At 52.4% G+C, this 26,549-nt stretch overlaps 1 protein-coding gene across 4 annotated transcripts in view; it reads right to left on the bottom strand.

Moving 5' to 3' along the window:
* The window catches only part of Rnf213 (ring finger protein 213), an 86,614-nt gene extending 65,238 nt beyond the window's left edge, over window positions 1–21,376 (bottom strand). Inside the window, exons 1-10 of one of the 4 annotated variants that reach the window (XM_060386279.1) lie at window positions 21,236–21,376; window positions 18,391–18,503; window positions 13,127–13,273; window positions 12,733–12,887; window positions 4,852–5,352; window positions 4,543–4,653; window positions 3,856–4,013; window positions 3,236–3,391; window positions 2,449–2,660; window positions 222–508 (exon numbers count right to left, since the gene is read on the bottom strand). In XM_060386279.1, coding sequence (XP_060242262.1) covers window positions 222–508; window positions 2,449–2,660; window positions 3,236–3,391; window positions 3,856–4,013; window positions 4,543–4,653; window positions 4,852–5,352; window positions 12,733–12,887; window positions 13,127–13,273; window positions 18,391–18,487 — 1,824 coding nt within the window. In that variant the 5' untranslated portion in view covers window positions 18,488–18,503; window positions 21,236–21,376. Of the gene's footprint in view, window positions 1–221; window positions 509–2,448; window positions 2,661–3,235; window positions 3,392–3,855; window positions 4,014–4,542; window positions 4,654–4,851; window positions 5,353–12,732; window positions 12,888–13,126; window positions 13,274–18,390; window positions 18,546–21,235 lie in introns of those variants that run through there. The other 3 variants (XR_009592683.1, XM_021639392.2, XM_060386280.1) reach the window with 3 other exon arrangements.
* Window positions 21,377–26,549: the final 5,173 nt, after the last annotated feature.

Below are 26,549 nucleotides of genomic sequence, written 5' to 3' on the forward strand. Positions count from 1 at the left end.
GTGGGGGAGGTAGCATCCTAGAGACAGCCACACCACAGTGCAGGTAAGGAGCCTGCTTCTGGGAGACCACAGGACAATGGCTGGAGGCAGGGCAGGGCATGTGCTCCTCCCGTTCCCGTCGGCACTACTCAGTCAAGGGGTCTTTCTAACTTCTCCTTGGTCAAGGGACACTGCCTGTCTACTCCAGAGCGGCCACTAACAGTAGCATAGGGATTGGGTACCTCTTTCTCGTCATATCCCAGGCTGGACCATCGCTTTGCTTGGCCTTCGTAAATCATAGGCACTTTGACCACAGAGTAAAACTGCTTGAACTGGGTCATGAAGCTCTGCAGGTTGATGGCGCTCCAGGGCTGGAGCACATTGAAGATGCGACCCAGCATGACAACCGCCGCAAGCTTCTTCCCTTTCACCAGCTCTTTCCTCTTGCCATCCGTGAGCCAGTTCTTAAATTGCTGAAGAACATTCCCCGGAGGCTTCATGCAGATTATGTCATCATACTGATGCCAGTCTGAGGGGACAGAAGAACCTCACGTGGGTGAGCTCCAAATTGGAGGCCTGGCCTCACGCAGCACGTAGAAACGCAGGAGAGCAGCTCACTCTGCCAGCCATGTGAAACCTGGGCTGGGGTGTAACGCACTGGTACAGTGCTCGCTCAGCATGCTCGAAGCCCTGGCTCCCCAGCCCCACAGAAACATGGAAGGCAGGAGCAGTCCTGCAGTCCCAGGAATTGACAGGTGCAGGCAGAGGATGGGAAACTTAGTGTCTTCCTTGCCAAGGCCAATCTGCGCTACATGAGACCCAGGCTTTAAAAAAAAGGTGGGCGGGTGGGCGGCTGGAGAGATGGCTCAGGTTAAGAGCACTGTCTGCTCTTCCAAATGTCCTGACTTCAAATCCCAGCAACCACCTGGTGACTCACAGCCATCTACAATGAGGTCTGGTGCCCTCTTCTGGTGTGCAGGTGTACATGCAGGCAGAACACTGTATACCCAATAAATAAATAAATCTTAAAAAAAAGGTCTGGAGTGATGATGGCTCAGTAGTTAAGGGCAGCTGCTTGCTGCAGTTGCAGAGGACTGTGCTTCCGTTCCCAGCACCCATGTGGTGGCTCACAACAGCCTGCAAATCCAGCTCGAGGGGATCTGATGCCCTCTTCCGGCTTCTAGGCGCACACATGACACACATACATGTATATGTGGTGAAACGGACCAACCCAAGACTTTCTCTGAGGCCCTGAAAGGACAGAGGTAGCTTTATTTCTGCATCCTTGTCTCGGAGTGACCTTGGCAAAGCCAGTCTAGGGCTGAGCCAGTGCCTCCAAGGAGCCAAGGTTGACCTGTGTCTGAGGAATACCATGTTCTCTTTGCCAACATCGTCTGACTTAGCTCTCTGATGACCTTGACAAATAGTGTATAGTTACTCACACATACACATAAAATATAAAATTAATCCATCTTTAAAGCAGTAAAAATGAAAAAGAACAAAGACCGGCGTAGGCAACAGTCAAATCCTGTCATTAAAATATTATGAGGGCCAGGTGTGGAGGCACACGCCTGTAATCTCAGCACTCGGAAAGGCAGAGGCAGGCGGATCTCTATGAGTCCAAGACAGCCAAGAATATACCAAAGAATAATTATGGGGCCTGTGGAGACAGTTCAGTTGACAAAGGTTCCTTCCTGCTGCCATACCTAATAAGCTGTCCTCTGACCTCCACAAGCATGCCTGGGCCTCTTTGTGGTATATACACCCTCATGTAAATGTAATAAGGTATTTTAAAATATTTTTAAACCTGGATTCCATCCTCAGAACTAAGAGAAAAAACAAAACAAAACAAAACAAAACAAAACAAAAAAAAACGAGCAAAGCCACAGGACTGTGAAATGGCTCAGCAGGACTCTGCCTGTGCTTCAACTAAAATGCATAAGAAGCAGCAAAGAAGGTCCAGACCCCAGGCCCTGACATAAGAGACAGGAATGTGGCACATGTCTGGCAGCTCAACAGTCTGTGGTCTGTGGAAGGAGGACAAGAGCTGCAAGCCCAGGCTGAAAAAAGCCAATAAGCATCAGAATTCAGGAGACCAGGGTGCCCTCCCCAAGTTCCAGCCAAATGGAAGACGGGATAAGCAGCATATGGGAATGAGGACAGGCATGGAAGAGACTCTGCTCCTCTTAAACTGTCAAAATCACCTTCTGCCAGGCCTGGGAGAGCCAGGCCACTGCACCTCCTGCCCTGCCTGCAGTCACCCTGCGTCCCAGCCAGCCCTCCATTCAGCTCCTTCGATCCACCTCCTTGATGAAAGCTTTCCCTGAGTTTTAAGTCAAACTGGCTCCCAAAGACAACTTTCGAACATTAAGGCAGCGGCAAGGCCAGTGCCAAGCAGAGGACCCATGCCGCCTGTCTGCTTCCCAGAAGCCCAGTGTGCTGACACGCTCAGGGGCCCTGCCGGCTTACCTCCAGTGCCCAGCAAGGCAGATCTAACCATCAGACAGCGGTTTATGTGGTCGCCGCTCTTCTGCTGCTGCTCGTAGATGAACTCATACTCCCCAGTGTTCTTGCTGCTGCCACCACGGTAAATGACGTATTTATAAGGGATGGGTTTGTCCAGGCTCTGCCTGGGAATGTCCATTTGGCCCTCAATGAGAGACCCAAGGTTGTGGAGGTCTCTGTGGAGGAACATAACATGGCCATTTACCAGGACACGTGTCATGAAGCCCAGCCCCAAGGCTATAGTACTCCTAGAGTAGGGCCTGACGTTCGGGCAGAAGCCTGAAGAAAGTCACAGTAAGACATGAAAAAGCAATGCATGCTGGAGAATGTGTCTGAAAAGCCCATTTTCAGATTGTCAATGGTGGTGCATGCCTTTAATTGCAGCATTCATGAGGCAGAGGCAGGCTGATCTCTGTGAGTTTGAGTCAGCCTGGTCTACAGAGTAAGTTCCAGGACAGCTACAGAGATACCTGGGCTCAATAATAACAACAATAAAATAAGCAAGAGAAAAAATTTTTTCACCAATCCTGGTGATACATACTTATTATCTCAAACTCAGGAGGCTGATGAAGCAGGAGGATCGCTATGAGTTCCAGACCAGCCAGGGCAAAAGAGTGAGACCCTATTTCAAGTAAACAAACTAAAACAGGAGAAGACAAAATTAAGAAAGAGCAAATAAAGGAGGCGAGAGTGCAAACAAAGGAAAGACGGCCTGTGAGTGGCAGGTCAGCTCCACGTCCGGGAAACTCACTTGGTGTAGTTCATGTCACAGGCATCTGTCCAGGCTTTTCTCCCGAGCCCCTCTCCTCCTCTGACACACACTCTGTGCTGGTCGGGGTTGAATCCAAAATCACGGGAGACAATGGCGTGGAAGTAAACCGTGACTCCATCCCCTGGGTTAAGTGTCCTGGAAAGAGGGGGGAGAAAACACTAGCTGCCAGGGTCCATGCAGACATGGGGCACACGCACGCATACAGACGTGCACAAACCATCCTTATTTCTCCTATTTCCCTGCTGTGTGACAGCCCTAAGCCAAGGGCCAGGTGTTCAGGATAGATACACGGCCCCCAGCGGGCTACTGCTTCTCCCCAGTTAGTGAGGAGGCACCACCAAGCTCCGTGCTACAGATAGTGGGGGTGGGGCAGGTTAGCAGCCTAGACAGCGGTGTTCCTTAGGTTCACACTGACTTTAAGACCCCAGGGAGCAACAGGAAAGGAGGATTTGGGACTGGTGTCCCAGATGAGCACTGCCGGAGCCGACCTCCCAAAGGTAAACTTTCCAAAGGCACTGACAGGGATGCAGGCTGAGTGTGCCTGGAGCTGATGACTCAGGCAGAGCCATACACAACACAGGCACAAGGCATGGGCCTACCTCGCTGCTGCCTCCGGTGCAGCGGCCTGCTGGCTTCCCTGCTGCATTTTGTTTTTCACAGCTGCTGCATAATTTCTGTTCCCATCTGACTTTTTGTCTTCCTGCTGGGTGTTCCCAGTTCCACTGGTGGCAGCCACCTTGCCCTTGAGGTCAGCTTCCTGGAACAAGCAAGTAAATCCCAATGCTTAAGACAAGACCTGTCTCACAGCAGCCAGGCGCACTGCCATCCTTGTTTACAACCTGGCATGGTCTCCTGGTCCACTTGGCACGGCCCACAGGAGCCCTCTTCAACCTTGTGCATGACCTTTCCATCCCTCAGCTTCCCTTTTCTCTGAGTACAGGCTCACCACATTCTACCTTAGGGCCTTGGCACATGCCATTCCATGCCAGGGCACTTCCTGGTTTCTGCTCCCACAGCATCTCCTCAGGTCTTCCCCAGCCGCCCAAGCGGAGGGAGCTGGAGCTATCTCCTCAGGACACCAGCCTGCACATCCCCAGGACCCTCCCAGGATTTGTCACATTTCCTCAGGGAACTTCTTCCTTCCTGCCTCTCTCTAGCATGGCACTCCATGGAGACAGGCACTGCCTCCCACGTGAGGTCTCCATAGGACTGAGGGATGACCAGTTGAGGAAGGGACCCAGGTGGCTGTGTGCAGGACACCGCCTGTCAGCCAGTCAAGTCTCTACCTGGTATCTGTCCTTGGAGGCAGGACCAACAGGTGATGGTTTCTGCTTCTGAGCATTGTCTGCTGCATCCTTCCCAGCCTTCTTCACTGCCTCGCCTGGAGTATTAGTTGGCTGGAAGAAACAGAGAGCACCCAAACCTTGAGCCACAAAATGCAATGCTTCGACTGTGGCTCCAGCCAGCCAAAAGGTTGAGTGACAGAGGGCATCCCTTCCCTGCCCTGCCCTGCCCAGGGAGCAGGTCCCAGGGGAGGCCATAGCCAAGGGAATAAGACATGCCCCACCCCCAGACCCCCATTTCCTGCTGCTCACCTCTGAGGCCTGCTTCCCACTCACAGGCACCTCTTTCTGTGGTCCGGATTTCTCCCCCTTAGATTCAGGTGACGGGGCCTTCTGGGAAACATCAGTCCCCTTCAGGTGGCCTTCACAGACAGAAAGGGCTGGGCCGGAGCCTCCCTCTTGGAGCAGGCCCTTGTCCACTGAGGGCTGAGAGGTATTGGGGTCCTTCACCTCTAGGAGGTCACTGGAAGCAGGGTTCTTCTGAGCTCCACCTCCTGTACCACTGCCTGTGCCTTTGGCAGTCTGACCCTGCAGAGGGCTGCTGCTGCCAACCTCCTCTACTGGTATCTTCACCGTGTCCAGGGACTGGCCAGGCTGGCTGCCTGCACCGCCCTGCTGGGCTTGGTTCTGGGGCAAGGCTGGGTCCTGGGATCCGGGGCTTGAAGGCATGTTCAGACTCCAAAGGCCAGAAGACAAGGAAGCTGCCTCTGAGGAAGAGGCAGCGCTCTGTTTCCTCCTCCTCTTCTTCTTACTCTAAACAGAGACATTTGTTTACCTCTTAGATCTCCACACCCCCAGCACTTCTCTCTAGACTCCGGTCCAAACCCTCAAACAGGTGGAGCTGGTTGTCCAAAACCACGCCTTAGACCTATCACCTCTGCAGCTTCTTTTATGATTGTGTCTACGACGGTTTTGCCTCCATGTGTTTGAGCACACCACATGTGTACCTGGTGCAAGAAGTGGGGAGCCTCCACCTGGGTGCTGGGAATCAAAGCTGGGCCCTTTGCAAGAACAAGTGCCCTGAACCACTGAACCAACGTGTGTGTGTGTGTGTGTGTGTGTGTGTGTGTGTGTGTGTGCGCGCGCACGCGCGCGCGTCACCATGTAATTACTGGGAATTGAACTCAGGACCTTTGGAAGAGTCCTCTTAACCTCTGAGCCATTTTCTTTAGCTTGGGCAGAATGGAACCGAACAAAAGGAGAGGTGGGGAGCTGGGAGCAAGCAGTGTACAGGGCTGCACTTTTCCTTCTGCCAGAGCCTGGGTCTTGCTGGGGACCAGAGCCTGACTCACCTGAGGACCCTTTTAGCAACATCCACAGGCTTTCCACACACAACACCCATGCATTCCATGGCACAAACTGGCATGAACTAAGAGGGTGAAAAGCAGCTGTTCTCTGGCTAGCTGAGAGACTGGCCCAGGCAAGGCCTGGAAACTTGCCCAAACCCTGAGGGGCAGGTTAGGATGTCAGACCCCAGATTCCCAGGATGTGATGCTCTGGAAGGCAACAGCATACCTATACCAAGTGACTCAGGGTTCCCCGAACCCCCAGTGTGTGACGAGGCCCTAGACCAACAGCTGTGGCTGCACGTTGAGTCAGCTGTTTGGGCAAAGGAAACAGACTTGGGGAGCATATGTGCCCCTGCAGTGAGGCTTCTCCAGACCCCCAGGTGGGCCTGCAGACAGCCATGAGCACCATATACACTTAGTTCTTGGCCTGAACACTAGCAGCCAGCACTGTGTGCTAGAAAACAGGAAGTGGCTCTGAGATGGAGCAGTAATGTTTAACATGTGCACAGTCCTGGGTTGGGTCCTGGGCACCATATAATCTGGGTACAAGTGGTGTGTGCCTATGATCCAGGAGTAACAACACTTGGGAGTTGGAGACAGGAGGATTAGAAGTTTAAAGTTCAACCACACAGTGAGCTTTAAAGAGAGAATTTTCAGAAAGTAAGTTTAAGGGAGAAAGAGGTAAGACCCACTGTGCTGGTTCGTATCCCTCGACCTTCTCATGTCCAAAGGTTGAGGCCTGGTACAGATTTCATCCTTGATGCCTAATCCCTCTATGTAAAAGTAACTTACTAGCCTGATGAAATTGTCATCTCAGAGGCTTATTCTTACTGTCTGCTAACCTAGGCCTAGTCCTGGAAGCTTGTAGCCTCCATACAATCTAATCTAGGCCTAGAATGTTTTCAGCCTCTGAGACTCAAGCTCACCATTTTTAGCTCTTTCTGAACTCTGGCTGGCTGATTCAACTCAATTGTTCTCTGGCTCAGCCTCCTCTCCAAGCTGGCTTCTCTTTAAGTTTCTCATTAAATGCTATTCTTGGCCTCAAACTAACTCTAGCAATCTGTTCTAATCTGGCTCCTTCTCATTCTCTGGCTCATTCTGTCTTTACCTGTCTCTGTAAAACTCTCCCAGTAAAACTGCCTCTGAATTCCACAAACTGAACTGCCACAAACTTAGCTCCACTGCACTGCCTCTCAGCTCACTGACTCAGCTGAACTGCCTGAACAGCACTGACTAGAACTCAGAGCTGCAAGCCTCTGTCTCCTGAGTGCTTCATTAAAGGTCCAACATGCCACACCTGGACCTAAGCTTTTCCCTACCCGAAACTTGCTCTGTCCCAGGCTGGCCTTGAACCCTGCTTGCCTCTGTCTCGTGGGATTAAAGGCATGTCTGTATTCCAGAAGGATCACACAGACCTAGAATGTCTTTGGATGTGATCTCTTTCCAGAGCAGCCAGGCTCTGAATTAAAATTCCTCTATACCTCCATGTCTGAATCAGACCTTCTCTGCTTGGTCCTGCTGGTCCCAGATGCTGTTGGGGCCATTTATGGAGATGAAGTTAATTCTGGATCTTCCATCTCAAAGTTGACTGAGAGACATAAGCCTATGAGTCAGGGAGGGTCCTTGGGCCATGCTTAGAATTGGACTTCTGGGTGAGCAGGAAGTCATGAAGACAGGCCTGCCTTTGACCATGTTTCTGCTTCCACTCAGCCCTGAACCCTGTTCTCTGCTCTGGCATCTTCCCTGCAACCTTTCCTTTGAGCAACTGGCCCCACCTGAGCCTTTTTCTGGGCTGGATTCCGGGCAGAGCCACAGGGTGCCTGGTGCCTGGCCTCATATTGAGATGAGCACCTACTGAAGAGAAAGTGGGGTAACACACACCTACCAGTGTCCCTAAGACAAAGTGAGCTCTGAGGCATAGATGGACCAGAGGCGACACAGAGCAGGGATGGTCATATGGCCAGAGGGGTCCATGAACCTTCCTGCAGGCACCACTGACAGCCTCTCTGAGCTGAGGGAGATCCCATGCTGTCCCAGCCCTGCCCAGGCCTCAGGTTTGAGTCAGGTTACAGTGGCAACTAAGCTAGATTTGGGAGACCCAAGTTCCCACCCAGCTCATAACAAGCTAGGCTGGTTGCCAACACCCATGCCAGTGTCGCCATAGTAGCATGTGTTACAGGGCGGGAGACACGCTGTCTTCGGAAATTCGCTCCCTGGAAGGTCCCTGGCAGACTCATCCCACGTGGAAAAGAGACGTATTCTGAGATTTCTATGCTTTTTCAGTTGTGGCTCTGGGGCTGGATTAATGAATTCTTTGATCTTTCTCTGTGACTCCTGAAACAACACAACTAATTTTATAAAGAAATTTATTATTAGTAGATTATTAAAGGCTTTACTAAAAATAAAATGTAAAAGGAATAAGTTTAAGAAAAGTAATAAATTAGATTTAGTATTAATAGGCATTAAGAATAGTGAAAAAATAATAGGCTCCTTTTTAAGAAAAAAATAACATGAGAGGTGCAGCTGGCGGGAGTTTCCCCTCCCTTCAGTGCCTTGTTCCTAGGGAAGATCGTAAATCTTAAGCAGGACATATGGGAGGATGGTTAACAAAGGTGTAGTTAGATTTTGATACAGAAAAAGATTTTGGCAGGCATCTGACTTAGCTCCTGACTTTCCTCTTCACTGGTTAGCAATAATGAAACTATATTTGAGCTTTCTTTTTCTTTGTTTGCTTTGATCAAAAAGTTTTTAGGCCAAGATTTCTTGTGGGCACTGCTTTATATTTCACTGCATTTTGTGTTAAAATGTAAACTTTGTATTCTTGGTAAAAGTCTGAATGTTCTGGAAAGTATGCCAATTTTAAGGTGCCTTTTGTATAAAAATACTAGCTTGATTTTAGTAAAGTCGCAGCAGAGTCAAAACCATCAAGGTGTCTCTGTCAATTCATCGCCGAAACCGTGCCTTCCTGTCCGAAGCCTTGTTCTCCCGAGGACGCCGGGAGCCCGACTGGGCCAGTCCGTGGCAGCAGGTGACCCTAGATGGCATACTAACCCACCTCATGCCTCAGTTTCCCCACTTAAGTGGAGACAGATGTCCCTGTCATAAGGTCATCAAGGTGCCCAGATAGAACAAAGCAGGACTAGAGTTGTAGAGGGAGCGGCAGGGTGGCCATGACCAATTATCAATGAAGGGTCTCTGCTAGCACTACAGAAAAGGGTGTGCTTCCACTGTCCCCTCCCACCTCCCTGCTCTCAGCCATGTGCTGCAGGGGGACACAGCTCTGCTTTGGATGAGTCCTTGCGGGTTATGTCTGAGCTTACAAAATCCTGAATCAAGGGCCAGGTTCCTAACCCAGCACAGCTGGCCAGGTTTAACAGAAGCTTGTTTTCTTTCTTCTGTAGAGGCCACCAGGAGAGCACCCTGTCTTCCTGGTCTTCCCTGAACAGTGCACAGCAGGTAGGCTTCAGGGTCCAGGGCAGCTAAGCACAGGGATCGGGAGGCCAAGAGGCAAGCAACACCAGGGAGACAGAGCAGAGAGAGCCATTCAGGACCCTGCATCTCTGCACCTCAGAATTTACCAGTGAGGTGAGCAACGAATTCCCTTTAAGCAGCTCCAGCTGGCTACTCGGTGATTTGCAACCAAAAGATTTCCAAAGGTTCAAATGATCAAATCTCACATTAGAGCCAAGCGTGGTGGCACACGCCTGCAATCCCAGCAGTCTGGAAGGCAGAAGCAGAAGGATCTCTGTGAGTTCGAGGCCAGCCTGGTCTACAGAGTGAGTCCAGGACAGCCAAGGCTACACAGAAAAACCCTGTCAAAAAACAAAACAAAAGCAAAAACCCTCATGTGAGGTCGCCTCCTTACCTAAGTCACTATTCCGATCACACAAATGTCTGGCTCTTACAGACAAACACGTGGTACAGGAGGCCCCTCACTGAATCGGGCCCTGACCTTCAGACACCTTAGATTAGAACTGACCCTTCCCAAATCCAAGCCCAAGCTAGAACCCTGCCCAGTCAACCCCTCAGTCACAGCAGTCACTCAGGAGTCTGCACTGCCACGCCTGGCTTGTGGCTCAGCTCACCAGCCTTCCTTATCTGTCAGGGCCAGGCACTTGGAATGTGGTGATGACTCACTAGCACCCAGGCTGGGAGGGGAGATGTACAAAGCTGTCCTCAAACTACCTGCTCAGTGTCCACGACCTCAGACCCGGCTGTTGCCTTCTTCCTTTTGCTGGGAGGGCACTGAGCACCTCCGGGGCCACCAGCCATGTCCTCTGAAGCATCTACAAGAACCTCTGGGTCCACTTCCTGTTGAGACAGGGCCCCCTCACACAGGGCAGGTTCGTCCCTGCTCTGCTTCTGCAGATCCCTCAGGAACCTCCACCTCAGTAAAGGGCTGGGAATGAGCCACCTCCTCAGCAGCTATGGCTGATGGCAGGAGGTAGAGGGAAGCTAAGGTGCTCTGCAGGTGTTCAGAGCACAGATGGGCAAGTGCTCCAACATTCACTGCAAGCCAGCTCCGGGCTGGTCCCAAGGGCTTTCATCTACCTCAGATGAATACTTCAGGGCTACTCTCTGGATAGGTCAAAGGCCAAGCTAGCCTGGCCTCTCGGCAGACACATGGAGCCATACTCCCTGCCTCCCAGCCAGCTCCCACGGCCTCACACTGAGCATCCAGGAAGGAAGCCCTAGTTGAACTCTTCCACACAATGCCCTGGCCACCGCTAGGCTGCTCCTTCCCTTCCTGCCAAAGTTCAAACCCGGTAGGCTGAGAGGAAGCTACAATCAGCAAAAAGGTGTCGGCTGATCAGCACAGAGCTTACCACAGAAAAGACAGTGGAAGCAGGTCACCTCATGCCACCACTGGCTCCACCGGCCAGGAAGAGCTCCCAACTCAGCATGGAAAGACCAATGGTGCAGGGCGGGCTCCCATGCTCAGCTTCTGAGGCCACCTCTCCTGGTACCCACCAATGCCCAGTGCCGAGCTGTCACACTGCACTCACAGCCACTCTCTGAAATGTACTTGCAGATGAAGAACCACAAGGTTGTCAGAACACACAAGAGGCCACACAGGCCAATCACCAGTGGCCCATCAGCATTCACAATTGCATTTCACACCCAGTCTGTGCATACCTTAGTGCACTGTCTTACTGTTAGTACTTTTCTAAAGATTCAGTTTTGTTTGTAATTATGTATGTGTGTCTGTGTGGGGTGAGTGGAGGTGATTGCAGAGGCCAGAAGAGGGCGTCAGATCTCCGGGAGCTGCCTGATGCAGGTGGCAGTTCCTCTGGAAGAACGGCAAGTGCTCGTAACTGCTCAGCACGTCCTGCTCTCCAGCTCCTGGTCCATTCTCAAGTGAGCAGTTCCATGCTGTTGCTCACATTCATGGTGCTGTTGGTCACCATCTGTCTCACTGCCCCAAAGGTGCAACTCCTACCAGACCATGCCTCTCCCCTGAGCCAGACACAGGCACTGGCCCTTCTCCTTGAGACCATGCCCACTTCTTAGGAAGTCTACATGGAATCATGTCATCTGTTTCTATGTACACTTCTGTGGTGGTTTGAACAGGTTTGGCCTTGGCAGACTCGTGGGAACCTCTGTAAGCCAATCCCAGTTAAATGTTTTCCTTCATAAGAGCTGCCATAGTCATGGTGTCTCTTCACAGCAATAGAATCCTAACTAAGACAGACTGCATGTATGTATCTGCACTACATGTATGCCTTGTACCCAAGGAGGCCAGAAGAGGACGTCAAAGCCCCTGTGGACAGTTGTGAGCCACCATGTAGGTGCTGGTATTAGAACCTGGGTCCTCGAGAAGCACATCCACTGCATTTAACTACGGATCCATCTCTACAACCAGCAGGCTGATTGATTGATTGATTGATTGATTGATTGACTGATGGTTTTTTGAGACAGGATTTTCCCTGGGTCACCTTGGCTATTCTGGACTCACTTTGTAGACGAGGCTGACCTTGAACTCACAGCAATTCACCTGACTCTGCCTCCCAGAGTGCTGGGATTAAAGGCATGCACCACCACGCACAGCTCAGCAGGCTGAATTCTGTTTTTTTGTTTTTTGAGACAGTTCCTGGTTGGCCTGGAACTCACTCTGTAGACCAGCCTGGCCTTAAATTCAGAGATACCCCTGTGTCTGCCTCTTGAGTGCTGTGAAGTTTTTGACAATTATTTCTTGAGCTACTTTTTTCCCTCTGATTCTGAGATACAAATTGTACATTTGTTTGGTTGTGTTTTTTATACAAAGTTTCACCGTTACTATGTACCCCAGGCTGACCTAGAACTTAAGATCCTGTCTCATCCCAAATTCTGGAATGATAACATATTCCAGACCCAGCTGCTATGAGCCTGTGGTTGGGGGACTTTGGAGAAGAGGTGTGTAGCCCAGGCTGGCCTCAAAGTCACTGCTGGTGTTGACCTGTGGATCTTTCCTCTGCCTCCCGAGTGCTGAGATCACAGGTAGGCACGACGGCCACACCATGCCCAGTTTACCCAGATTGCACTTCCTGTGTGCTTGTCATGTCCTGAAACTTTTTAGTTATTTTAGGACGTTTCCTAACAAATACACCAGCCTTTGATTTGGACTTTTTTCTTTCTTTGCTAGAAGATCACATCTATTTTTCCAGGTGGATTCACCCCCTCTGGGCCCTAGAGGCTCCTCCATCCACTGATGAGCTCAGAACCCACTAGTTTGTTGTTGTTTTTTTGTTTTTTTTTTTGCCTTGAGAGCTGACCCACCCCAGGCACCGACGAGCTCACATCAGGAAAGCACTTGAGGGGACGATCAAGAGCAGAGCGGGCAGGGGAAGCAGGCGTGCTCACTCACCATCTGAGTGGTCCAGGAGGCATCCAACTCAGGCTCCTCTGGAGTTTCCAGGCCCGTGCTGGAGCCCTTCTCCTCACTCAGCACCTTCCCCTGCTCAGTCTTCCCCTCTGGGGTTGATGCCAGCACCAAGGCCTCAACCTTGTTCTGGGAATCTACTGGAGCAGATGAAGGCAGAGTCATGCCAGGGAAGAGCAGCAAACTGGACCTCGTCACCCACCAACATCTCTGCTAAGGCCGGCTCCAATGAAGCTTTGTGCGTTATTTCTGCTCCCACTCTCACAGGACAGGACCGGGGACCACAGAACCCCAGGGGCAAAGAGCGCAGGGCCTGACCACCCACCCACTCCCAAGGTCAAAATCAATGGATTTCCCAACGCGCGCAGGATGGCCTCACCATGGTTAGCCAGTTCTCCTTCCCCCACGAAAACTTTCTTGAGGGTGCACCCTGGTCCAGACACTGAACCAGCAGTGGCTTGTGGGTCCCTGCTTTGCATCTCTTGCTGGATGACATCCAAAGCTTCAGCACAACTGGCCAGACCACCTACAAAATGCCCAAGGATGATCCACTGGGTCCAGCCTCCTGACAGTCTCTGCCTCCCGGACAGAGCTTTGGATAGTAACAGAGGACACCGGCACCAATGTTCCCAAGTGTCTGAACTGGGGCCTCCCACAGCCTCTTCACAGACCCCACACACATACTCAGATTAATCAGTTTACAAGGCTTCAGGCCTCTGGATGCCTCTCTCTTCCAATGTGTCTTCTCTTCCTATTTTAGCCACACACTGGTTTTGCTTTACTCTCTGCTGTGGCACAAGCCAAGAACACGGCTGCTTAGAAGTGTAACTCCAGACCCAACCTGTGACGGTGCAGCCAGCAGTGACCAGTCATAGGTCCCAGCATGCATATATGCCTCTAACATGCATATATAGCCAGAGCTGTGACCCACACGCTCACTTCGAACCTCAAACCTGAGTGAATTTTACCTGCAAGGCCTGCTTTCAAGCCTGGCTGTCCCTGACCTCAGGCTCTCTCACCGGGGCTTTCTCTTAGCTTGTTCTCCCAAATGCTCCCCAGGGCCCATGCTCCTGTGGATGCACTTCCTGTCCTGGCACTTCCTCCCTGAGCCTCTACCATTCTTCTACTGTCTGCTCACTGCCATCTCCATGCAGCGAGGCAGGGACACAATGCCCCGGGTCCCATGGGAGTCCCCCAGTGCCTGGGTACAGAAGCATGCTGCCTAACAGGCTGGTAAAAAAACATCTAAATGGCCAGGTGATAGCCCACTCCTTTAACCCCAGGACAGGGCAGATTTCTGTTCCAGGAGATCCTGACTCCAAATGAACACTCATATACACAAACATGACACACTTACATACATAGGCGCGCGCGCACACACACACACACACACACATATATACACACACAGACACACGCACACACATATAAAGGGGTAAATCTGGACAGTACTGAACAGAGTGGCCCCTACTTTTCACAGCTGCTATTTCATAATAAATGGGACTGAGAGCGTTCTCTCTCCCACAGCTCAGATGAAGGTGCCCCTGGCTAGCCTGTTCTCCCCAAAGCCTGGCATCTGCCTAACCTAAGAGACAAAAAAAGGACCAATAGGCAAGACATATAGGACCTGACCTTGAGGCCAGCAGATCCAGCTGTGAACCCACCTGCCCCATTCAGCCAGCAGCCTGAGAGCACAGCTGGAGGAAAGACCAAGAGACCCTACCCCGGAACCCCTGAATCAGAACCTGGCTCCCTTCTGCTGAGCAAGGGGAGGGGTGAGGACTGTGACTACCAACGAGAACAGAGGCCAGCTTCCCTACGAGAAACTCAGGTAGTTCAAAGCCAAAGAAACACAAGGAGCCCCCACCCCAACCATGCTTCCCAGATACGTGAGTGCCCCTCTCCATCACGCCAGCACCCACCCAACTGTAAATTCTGCACTGGGGATGGCATGGAAGGGACAAAGGAAATGAGCTTTGCCGCCAGCGTCTGTGGGACCTGGAGAAGCTGGGTGGGCATTTGATGCCACCGCTGAGACAGGCCTGCTTGAAGAGACAGACAGGTGGGAGACACCCAGCAATGCTGTGTGCTGCGCTGCCTAGGCCTGAACCTGCCAGTTCAAAATGCTGAGTGACACGGCTCTGGGCAGAGCAAATAGGGGACTGGATGGCACCTGGTATCCACCAGGGAAGAGGAATTAGGCAGCAACACATATATTTCTGGAAGGTTAGAGGTTGAATTCAGAAGGCAGCAAAGGCCAGGCCAGACTGGTAACACACCCCTCCTTTCAGCCTGGGCGTGGAGGGCACTTTTATTAGAACACTCCTTCTTGACAGTTTCAAAAATGACACCTAGGCCCCTCACAACACCGGAAGCAGGGCTGGACCCCAGGCACTAACTACCCTGCTTTGCCCACGCTTCGGAGGCCAGGGCAGGGAGACAGGTGCTCCAGGTTATGGAGCTAAAAAGACAAATTTAAAACAAAATCTACCACTGTACCTGTCAGGCTCAGAGTGCTGGGAGCCTGGTGTGCTAACAAACCAAGCCTTCCACCGACAAGCCAACCCCTAACGGCCGGCCCCAGGCAGGGCACGCTGGGTGTAAACAGGACTCTCCAACAGGCCAGCAGGCTGGAGACCTTCCTTTTATTCACTCCGCAGGCTGGCTCAGGAGCCAGGCCCGTGTGGGCTGAACTGCAGGGACCCCGCAGACTCAATGCATGAGTGCTTGGCCATAGTGAGCGACACTGTTAGAAGGTGCGGCCTTCCTGGAATGGTGTGGAAGTGTGCCACTGTAGCAGCGGGCTTTGAGCTCTCCAACGCTCAAGCTCCGCCCAGGGTGGGATCCAGTCCCTTCTGTGCCTCCAGATCAAGATGCACAACTCTCAGCTCCCTCCACACCATGTCTACCGGACACCGCCATGTTTCCTGCCACAATGGACTAAACCTCTGAAGATGTAAGCCAGCCGGTCGTATGTTTTCCTTTATAAGAGCTGCCGTGGCCATGGTGTCTCCTCACAGCAAAGGAACTCTAAAACTACAGATGACTTCCACCTGATAACATTCATTCACCCCATTCTCTCAGGGACACTCTGAGAATTTGCTTCCTGTGTTTCTGTCTTCTGTGTCTAAGACTTATTTTATTTTTCACACATATAAAAGTTTGTCCATGTGTATGTATGCCCACCCCATTCACACTTGGTGCCCTAGAGGTCAGAAGAGGGCCATGGATCCCCTAGAACTGGAGTCAGAAAACACTGTGAGCCACCAGGTGATTGCTGGGAATGGAACCCAAGTCCTCTTTAAGAACAAAAATGCAGCCAGGCACAGTGGCACACTTGCAATCCTAGCACTTAGGGAGGCAAAGGCAGGCAGATCACTGTGAGTTCAAGGCTAGCCTGGTCTACAAAGTGAGTCCAGAACAGCCAGGGATACAGAGAAACCCTGCCTCAAAAAAAAAAAAAAAACAAAGAGAGAGGCTCAGCTTAGGAAGATGAGAAAGTCCTGAAGAAATGATTACTAAGCGTCAGCCCAGAAAAGTGGGTGGTTACCAAAAAAGCCAAACTCTTACATCATCAAGTTGTAACTCTTAAGTTGTCACAATTATTCCCCAAAGCCCAGTTTTCCTGTCAACCCTGTGGGGGGCAGAGCTAAGAGAAACTAGTGGCCAAGCCCCTCTGCCACCCAGGGGATTCCCGGGAGCTCTGTGGAGAGGCAGGCCTCACCGAGGCCAGGTCACAGTCAACCCAGGCTGGCCTCCTCAGCCGTCCATATGAGCTTCCTGGGAAGTCTGGCAGGGAGCTTAGTATCCAACCTTCACGCTCTCCTTGGAGAGCCCCCCCTACGTTACCCACAATAAGCTGACCCACAGACCCTGACCCACGCAGGCACCCACTCTCCTTGGAGAGCCCCCCTACGTTACCCACAGTAAGCTGACCCACAGACCCTGACCCGCGCAGGCACCCACAGGCAGAACTATCTCCGTGAACAGGAGACCTGCCACTGCCATTCCGACATCTTAAGTTCACACCTGCACATGCACACATGCACTCACACACAAACATGCACACATGCTCAGCAGCTATGGGCATGCAGTCCTTGTCTTTACAAACCACACGGGCCCTTCATGAAAACCTAGAAAATGCACAAAATAAAGAATTCACTGCCCAGCACTTCACCTCTACCCTCAAGAAAGCTGTTCAGTGTTCCCATAATCCCTGCTTGGGTCCTGGAGACCTGGGAAAGGGGAAGTGTGAGGACTTTCCACTCAGAGCCTCACAGAAAACCACAGACAACCAGTCACACAGCACTCAAAGCCCTTACCAGGGACCCCAAAAGAACTCCATCTGTGTCTTTACCCGTGGCCCCCAGGAAGGCCCCTGGCTGCCTCAGCCCAGGACCCACCCAGCTAGCATCCCCTCACTGTGAGGTCGAAGTCTAGGCTGCCCCAGCCTTGAACTACAGCAGGAAGGGATGCTTCACATTTAGTTTCTGTTTCCTTTCTTCTGCCCATGCCATGCTGACGTTGATACTGGGGTTCCTGCAGGCTGGACTAGAACTTTGCCCTCCACTGTGCACAGCCCACTTTGTTTTGGTCTGGTAAAGTCACAGCCCTCTGTGAGGAGCCCAGGGCCAGCCGGCTCAGCTGCCCTTTCTACCTATACAGACAGCAGCCCCTGCCCGTCCTCCACCACACAGCACACCTAAGACTTGATGGTGTCTTAAATTCCACACACCAGGGACGGAGACATGGCACAGCAACTGAGAGAACCGACTGCTCTTCCAAAGGACCCGGGTTCAATCCCCAGCACCCACATGGCAGCTCACAACCGTCTGTAACTCCAAGGTCTGACACCCTCACACAGACATACATGCAAGCAAAACAACAATGCACATAAAAATGAAAATATTTTTTTAATGCCACACACCCTTGCTCTCAGACACATCTTGGCTTCTCCCCTCAAACCCCTTCTCCAGGCAAATGCATTGTTTGGCCAAATTGAAAGAGGTGACCACCAGACCACAGAAATTAAAGGTGAGCTTGTTTCCCATCTTCATGTTAATTACTGATATGCCAGCCTGTCCGCAGACCTGTGAACAGGGACTCATCCAAGGAGCCCCTCCAGCACACCAAGGCTTCCTCCACACTGAGGCCAGCCAGGCCTGAACCCCAAGACACAGGGTGCACAGGGCAAGCTCCTCCTCCCAATGTGGGACCCTGCATGAACCTCCTTTTCCTGCTTCCGACTTAAAATTTGGTTCTTTTAATCACCTATTGAGGATGGTGACAGGACCCGGCTTCCGGCACAGGTGGTGACTCCCTAGTTCAGCAATAGTGATACCTCAGGGTTACCCGTGAACTCCTGAATCCCCACCCTCCACTGCAGCAGTGCCGGACGGACAAGGCTTCCATCCTGCCCAGTTCTCACTGAGAACTGAAACCAAAACTACTTTTCTTTTAAAGTGGCAGGCACCTGTAGCAGAAACCTAAACAGTCTGCCCTGACAAAAGAGCAAGTCCTCAGGAAATTTCCTGTCACTAGTGCCCACTGAGGCTACCTCTGGCTGTGTGTCCCAATGCCTGAGAAGGAAGGGACCCCCTCCACACTGAAGTCCCGCTGTCCCCTTCCCACACCTAGCCTCACCTTGTATGGGGGGAGCAGGAGATAGTTTCTGTCCACACTGACTACAGAACCTGGGTGCCTTCTCTGAGGAAACATGCTGGCACCGAGGACACTCCATGCCGTCAGCTACAGCTCTGCAAGAGAGAGAAAGGGAGAGACCGGCAGCACATTATAAAGCTCAGCCTCCTGTCACGTGACTGCCACCCACTTCAGTTTCATTTTCAAGGAAAATAAAGTGATTGTGACCCAGGAGTTTCCTGGTAATCGAAACTCTATACCAGGGCTCCTATCAGTGCTCTAACCCAAACCCAGCTCCTTCCTGAGGCAGGAATTTGCCACCCCCTCCCGCCCCCCCCCCCCCGCCAGTCACAGCTTTTGCCCACCACCAAAGCCCAAGGAAGATCAGAGAGCAAGGCTGCAGAGAAGAATGGGAACTGGCCTGGTGGTTGGTGGTGCACACTTTTAATCCCAGCACTTGGGACACAGAGGCAGGTGGATCTGAGTCTGAGGCCAGCCTGGTCTTCAAGAGTGAGTTTCAGGAAAGCCAGGGCTACACAGAGAAACCATGTCTTGAGAAACCAAAAAAAAAAAAAAAGAAAGAAAGAAAGAAAAGAAAGACAGACAGACAGACAGAGAGACAGCTGTACTGGAGGAAGGGATGCTCTGCAGAGCCCCAGCAGCAGGGCACCCTCACCTAAGGTGGGAAGCCGCCTGCCAGCCTGTGGGACATCTGGGAATGTCTGCTGCAGTCTGCTGCAGCCAGCTGCTGCCGGCTGTCACCCTGGCTATCACCTCAGCACTGTGTCTATCACCCCGTCCCCCCCCCCCCCGCGTCTCTGCCCCCCCCAATTGAAGGTGAGGGTTGAGGGAGTTGTGAGAGATCAGGTGAGCCAGCCCAGATGGCCTAGCAAAAGGAGTACACCGTAGTTGAGGCTCCCCGCTCTTCTCAGGGTTCCGTGACATCACCTTCACCCCTTAGGCAACCTGCAGGGGCTGCCCCTCCCCCCAGCCTGTGCTTCTCTGGCCGCCTTTGGCCACAGTCAGATGGTGAGATGTTTGAGACTAGGCCGTGGAGATGAGCTTTGTGGACACTCCCTGGCCCCACTAGCTATGGCAACCCCTAGTCTTCACTATGCCTCCTCCCCTCCAAGCACCCTAGATCCAACACTCAGGTCTGGGTGACCTCACTCACACACCTTCAATGACCACCACTTAGGCCCTTTCTTCCTCCTGGAAGTGGGTTCTGCAGGCCTAGATGCTCTGGTTGAGCTATAAACTAAGGAGAAGTTGTGTTGAAGGAGGTACCCACAGGACTTGGGAGGTGGAGGCAGGAGGATTAGGAGTTCAAGGACAGGCAGGGCTGTCAGGTTTTGTTTTTCCAGACAGGGTTTATCTGTGTGGCCTTGGCTGTCCTAGACTCACTTGGTAGACCAGGCTGGCCTTGAACTCACAGCAATCTCCCCCCCAGCCTCTGCCTCCCTGAGTGCTGGGATTAGCCACCATGGCCACCTGCCTTACAAAGGACCTCTTAAAACCAGAACAGACATGCAAAGGAGATCGACACAGACACAACTGTGTGCCAGTGTTTGGGTTTGTGGGAATACCACGGGTTTCTAGATTCGGGGAATGCGGGCTGGAGGTTTTCACCGCAGGAGCTGCAGAAAGGCGCAGAGGTTGGGGCTGGGGGATCAGAGCCTCTTCTCAATCTGCCGCATCCTTCTGGCCTTTCTTAATATATGTCAACTTTCTAGAGGAAGTTCTGCTTTTCCTGGTGGGGGTAGCACATTCCTTTACTCCCAGCACTCTGGAGGCAGAGGCAGGCAGGAGTTCAAGGCCAGCCTGGTCTACAGAGTTCTAGGACAGCCAGGGCTACACAGAAATCCGTTCTCGAAAGCAAACGAACAAAAGGAAAGAAGAAGGAAGGAGGGAAGGAAGGAAAAAAGTTCTGCTTCTCAAACCGCGAGTTTCTCAGAACTGGAACTACGCCTAGAAGGTGTATGGGAGAGGGGGCAGGTTACCTCCACCACATTTTCGGGTGGTGTACCACGAGCCAACACCACTCAGTCAGACCTACAGTGTTGCTCAGGAAACTGAGAAGCCGCCTGAGGGCTTGAGCTAAAAGGCAGCCTGGCAGAGGCGAGCGAGTGCTAGCCGCAATCCCTCTCCATCCGCCAGCTAGGGCACCTTCTCCGAAGAAGGCACCTTGGCCCGGGCTCGACCAGGGAGAGCTGATGGTGGACTGGCTCGGGATTGCGCCTCTCCCAAATCCCTGCAGCTCCTAGGGCAGGGGAGGCTCCCGGCCTTGACCCTGGTAAGACCAGCGCCCCGGGCACTGGCTGCCAAAAGTTGTGGCTGCAGTTAGTGAGGGCGGGTTCCGGGGCGGAGCAGCAGGCCGGGACCGCTTCGCGCTCGCTGTCCGGGCTGGGCAGGTTGGGGGTCCCGTCCTTCCCTGGCGTTGCTGGGCAGCAGGGCCGACCTCGTGCGGCCCGCAACCCGAGAGATCTCAGGGCCGGGCTCGACCGGGACCCGCAGCGAAACCGAAACTTGGAACGTGAAGGAAGTGGCGGCTGGGCGCCGGCGCATCAGGGCGCAGGGACCGTGGGAATGTGACCACTGGGCCACCGCCGGCCCCCTCTCCCCTAGCAGGACGGGCGGCCTGCGAAACAGCGTCCGGAGCCTCGCACGCCGCCCCCGCGGACCGTGACACCCGCGCCCTGCCCAGCGCGCTCTTGCATCCCTGTCCCTGGAGGCCCTTCGGGTCCCTGGGACCCGCATCCCGCACCCCAGGCCTCGCGTCACCGCCCCGGGACCTGCGTCTGCTCCTCCCAGCACCGACGCCTAGAACGCCGCAGCCTCCCACTCGCACCTGCAGCGCCCACGAGCCGGAGCTGCCCCGCGCCTTGGGGTGGGGTCACGGGCCCGGCGCCGCCCCTTCGCCTCCCCGGCGCGCCGCCTGGCCGGAATTCCCCGCCCGGCGGCGCTGGCCTAGCTCGCCTATCCGGAGGCGACTGCACGGGCCCCAGGACTCTCACTCAGGGTTTCCCAGGACTCTCACTCAGGGTTTCCCAGTGTCCCCCCAGCCCCAGCCTCCGCGCTACACACACACACACACACACACACACACACACACACACACACACACACACCCATCACAGCGGACCGAGGAGAGAACACTGGTAGGCGCGAGTCTCCAGTCCCAGCACCTTGGACAGTATCCAGGACTAGGCCGGCAGAGGCCACCCACAGAAGGACCTGAAAGCTAGCAGGAGAGTCGCTTGTATACTAAGTGAGGTCGCTCACCTGCAGGTCGCTTGTATAAAAAGTGAAGATAAACAGCCCGTCACTTAGAGGGCCACCCAAAGCTGCCCTCTGTGCTTGGGCTTTCTCTCTGTGACTCTCAGCCTGTGACCCCTGCCCCAAACGCTTTTCAGTATTAGCAAGTGTGGAGAGACCGTGGGGGCCGTTCTCTGTTAAACTACCGCACGAGCTGAGGATGACCTTGAATTTTCAGTCCTCCTGCCTGTGTCTTAAATGTGTGGGCCAGCAGTATGTGGGGCTGGGAATGGAGCTGATATGAGCAAGTTCCCAGCTCTCCCAGCCCCAGTGGGCTACCTCTCCCTCGCCCCCACACCCCGTTCTTAGTCTTACCTCAAGGCCTGTCCCAGCCCCTCACGCTCCCAGGGTTTTTCTGAAAGTTTTTCTTGGATTTATTTACATTAGTGTGTGCACGCCACAGCTTGCTTGTGGAGCTCGGAGAACAGTGCTCCGGAACCCCTCGTGGCTTAGCTTGCTCCTTGCTGTCTTCGAGAGCCTGGAGGAGCTTCCTTCCCCTCGGGGGTTTCAGGGCCTTCGCAGGCTGGTAGGTTTGAATACTCAGTCCCCAGCTGGTGGACTGTTTGGGAAGGAGCCAGAAGTGTGGTCTTTTCGGAGGACCTGTGTCCTGGGGGCAGCTCTGAGGTTGAAAAACCCGGTCCACTCCCAGTGTGCGCTCTCTCAGCCTCCTGCTTTGGGATCAGGAGCCCTCAGCCACCACCTTGTGTGCCCCTCTGTGCCCCTCAAACCCTCTGGGACCCATAAGCCTAATAAGCCATTTCTTGTTATAGGTGGCCTTGGCCATGGTGTTCCATCACAGCAGAAGGGGAGTAGCTAAGACTTTCTCAAGAGACAGGTCTAAGGGGAGGGTGTGGTGCTGCAAACTGCCCGTGGGGTGCTGGAAGACTCCAACAGGCCCTTCGCTTCTCTCCCTTGCTGGAGACGAGAACACAGAGCTTTTGGTTAAGAACCTAATAACCCGCTGGAAAAGCCACCGTTGGGCTTATGTAATGCAGAGTGGAGCTCCTCCAGAGGCCTCTACCCATCGGGGAGGCAGAGGAGCTCCTCCGGGAGGCCTCCACCCATCGGGAAGGCAGAGGACCCAGTGAGAAGAATGTAAAGGCCTGTTGCTGTCGGGACTCGGCTCCTCACCTCAGCAGCTCCCTGGCAACTGAGCCTCTCCTTCTCTCCATCTGTGCTCACACCTTGCTCCCTTCACAGCCTCTCCCTCATCTCCCAGCTTCTTCCTGGCATTTTGCCTCCTGAGAACCTTTGAGAGTCCTTTTCTGGTGCCGTCTGCCTTGGTCACTCTCTGGAACTGTTTGGCTGCCCACCAGTCCAGCACCACTTACGCTCAGGGGCAGCTAGCGGAGCTAGAAGCCCCAGGATTCTCTCTGCTCCTCATATAATCTGCACAGTCAGCTTTAGTAACACAGAAGACCACGGTAGGGTAAGCCATGTTGAAGAAACCTCCGAGAGCCACGCTACAACCCTGGGTCAGCACGCTGCAGGGAGCCCCCTAACTAACCCAGAGATAAGTCAAGTCAAGCAGTGACATAACTAAAAGGCTGCAGAATGTCTGTGACGGATGGACGGTTCCTGTCAATCACTGCACACCTTCCAATCCACAGTCACTGGCCTCAAGTAAGGGCCAAGTCACAGGCTATGGTGGTTAGTTCTTTGTCAACTTGACATAAACCACAAAGAAACTAGACATCTGGGAAACGGAACCCACCATCGAGAATTGCCTCCCTCGACTGGCCTGTGGTTGGGTCTGTGGGGCATTTTCTTGATGACTGACTCCAGGGAAGGGCCCGGCCCACTGTAGGCAATGCCCCTCCTGGCAGGGGAGCCTGGTTGTGTGTTGGAGGTTGGTCTGATGCATGTTACTGGCCCTCAAGATCTGGTTACAGCTATCCTTGTTTTGTAACCTGCCTAAGACATACCTGATTGGTTGATTAAATGGCCTGTACCTGGGTTGTGCAGAATGGGGTAGACATAGCTAAGGTTCCAGGGCTTTTGAGAATCACGAGAATCATGGAGGAGAGATGGATGGGAAGCCAGGAAGCAGGAGGAAGCTAGAATGGGTTAGCTTGGAGAAGGAATCCCTTAAGCCTGGAGGAAGGACTCAAATAGTGTCATGAAAAGGCCCAGATGAAGTAAGCAAATATTTATAAGAGTATGGATAGTGATTAAGGAGGATGGCATTGGATGGGGACTGGGAGATGGATGGTGAGGGTATTCAGACAGCAAAGGCAGGAGTATCTGCCCTGCCCAAGGTAAATAAGGCAGTTATAAACCTAACAGGTGTCTGAGTCTTATTATTTGTGATGGCGGGTTTGCTACTACTGCTAACCTTAGGGCTAATCACAGCAAACAGTATAAGGCCCAGCACTCATTTATCTTTAGTCACTGCAGCATCGGTGTAAGAGCAGGCTGAGCAATGGGGGAGGGAGGGCAAGCCAGAGAGCAGCATTCTTCCATGGCTTCTGCTTCAGTTCCTGGCCTGACCTCCTCAGTAGACTGTGCCCTGGGAGTTGTGAGACCTACTTGTCAGCAGGCGGGCATGGTGGTCCACACCTGTGACCCCAGCACTTAGGAGGCAGAGGCAGGCAGATCTCCGTGAGTTCGAGGCCAGCCTGGTCTACAAAGCGAGTCCAGGGCAGCCAAGACTACACAGAGAAACCCTGTCTCGAATTTAAAAAAAAAAAATTTTTTTTTGTCTTTTATTTATTTATAAGCCCTTTTCTCATTTAGGCTGGTTTGGGTCATGGTGGTAATCACAGCAACAAAGGACGAATGAGGGCGCAGACCTTCAGCCAATCACAGCTTTCTGCCAGGGCCCTGGGAAGAGCCCGGCCACCACCCTCCTGACTTGGAGCCGGCTGCAGTGTCTTAAACTGGGGGTTGGGACCTCCTGTTGGAGGTCTCATACCTGAATGTGGGGATCGTGAAAACATGGGCAACAATGAGGCTTCTAAGTGCACAATGGCCAAATGGAGAATGAACCCGAGGCTTCTGGCAGCGCTCGCCCAAGGCGCACCTCATGACGTCGCCGTAGCCTTTGGATCTGAACCTGTGCTCTGTAAGGCCCGTGCTGTCACACCCCACAGTGCCAACCACAGCTCTAGAGGACGAAAAAGGCCTGCGCACACGGACAGGCACTGGACTCTCAGAGAAGGTGAGAAAAGTTTTCTTAAAGTAGAAATTAGGAGTTTAGGAGAGTCAGTCCTCTCCCAGCGAGAGAGTGGAACTCAACATGGGCTCTTAGTCTTTTGGAACAAGGCATTTTGTACAATTATTAATATGTATTAATATCTAAAAGGGCAAATGTTCAGAGCAAGAGCTCTGCAACTTTATGCGCATGAACCAATGAAAAGGGAGATAAAAGCCAGGCATGCTGGCACAGGCCGGTAATCCCAGCACTCAGGGGAGGCAAAGGTAGGAGGATCTCTGTGAGTTCCAGGCCAGCCTGGTCTACAAAACGAGTCCAGGGCAGCCAGGGCTACACAGAGAAACCCTGTCTAGAAACAACAAAAAGAAAAAAGGGCTGGGGGGGGGGGATAAATTCCTGTTAATTATTTTACAACCTGGAATACAGTAATGTATTGTTTGGACCCTCTGTGAGAGAGGTGGGAGTAGGGAGAGAGAAACAGAAGGGGAGAGAGACAGAGACAGAGAGAAAAGATTCTGCCACACATCTTGGCAGCTCTTGGCATGGTGGCCAAGGAGACTCCAGCAGCTCAGGCTGCCCAGGGACAGAGCCATGGCGGGGATCTCAGCCTCTGAAGCCAACAACTGGAGCTCAGGAGCCTGCAGCTTCTTTGGCCACCAGGGTCTGGCCGGGCAGAGCACATTCCAAGGACGGCCGCGGGAGCTAGCTGGGCTGCTCCAGAACAGAGAGGCTTTTATTTGGCTCCTCATTTTGATGTAAATGGTTTTGTTTCCCCTCATGGCAGGAACAAGTCAAGATTGAAGGTCTCTTCATAGGAAATTTTATTTTTGTTTATCCCTGATAGTGGGAATAACTCAGTACCCATGGTTCCATCATAGGAAAAAAAAATTAAAATAAGCCCAACCCCTAATATGGGTTACTATACCGACATCATGGCATGAAGCAGTAAGCCAATGCTGTTTGAATTTCCACATTAGCCATTCCTTATATGGATGATAACTTCTCCTAACTGCCTAACCAATGTCTGAATAAATGCTTACCTTTCATGGTCAGAACAAAATTTGAAATTTTGGTTCACATCATTGGATATGCTCTTATCTGTTTATCACTACTAGGGTTTGGCTCTGAGCTGTAAGTTGCTTCCAGGAAACTCTCCCTTAACCTCTGCAACAAATATAACATCTAAAGCAGAGCAGGTGATTAACTTGTTAAATTAATGTATTAAATAATGGTGCTGCTCATAAAAATAGTCCTTCAGTCATGAAGAGCCTATAGAAATCATTGTGCCACAAATAAAACAAAGGTTGTTTTAGAACAGAGCGCTGGGATTAAAGGTATATTGCCACCACTCCTGGGTATTTGAAAAAATTTTTAAATTAAAACGGGGGGTGTAAGGCTGGGGGTAGTGATGCATGCATTTAATCCCAGCACTCAGGAGGCAGAAGCAGGCAGATCTTCATGAGTTCCAGGCCAGCCTGGTCTACAAGGCGAGTCCAGGACAGCTGAGGCTATACAGAGAAACCTTGTCTTGAAAGATTAAAAAAAAAAAAAAAAAAAAAAAGGAAGGGGGGGTGGGTAAGAGTCTACACCACTTACACATCCACATACTATACTAATGTACTTGTGTTAACGTTACTTGTTTTCTTTAAATGACAATTTTTCCCTGCTTCCCAAAAGCATTTTTGCCCTAAAG

This window comes from Meriones unguiculatus, chromosome 7 (genome assembly GCF_030254825.1).
Source record: "Meriones unguiculatus strain TT.TT164.6M chromosome 7, Bangor_MerUng_6.1, whole genome shotgun sequence".
In the NCBI taxonomy this organism is placed as follows: Eukaryota; Metazoa; Chordata; class Mammalia; order Rodentia; family Muridae; genus Meriones; species Meriones unguiculatus.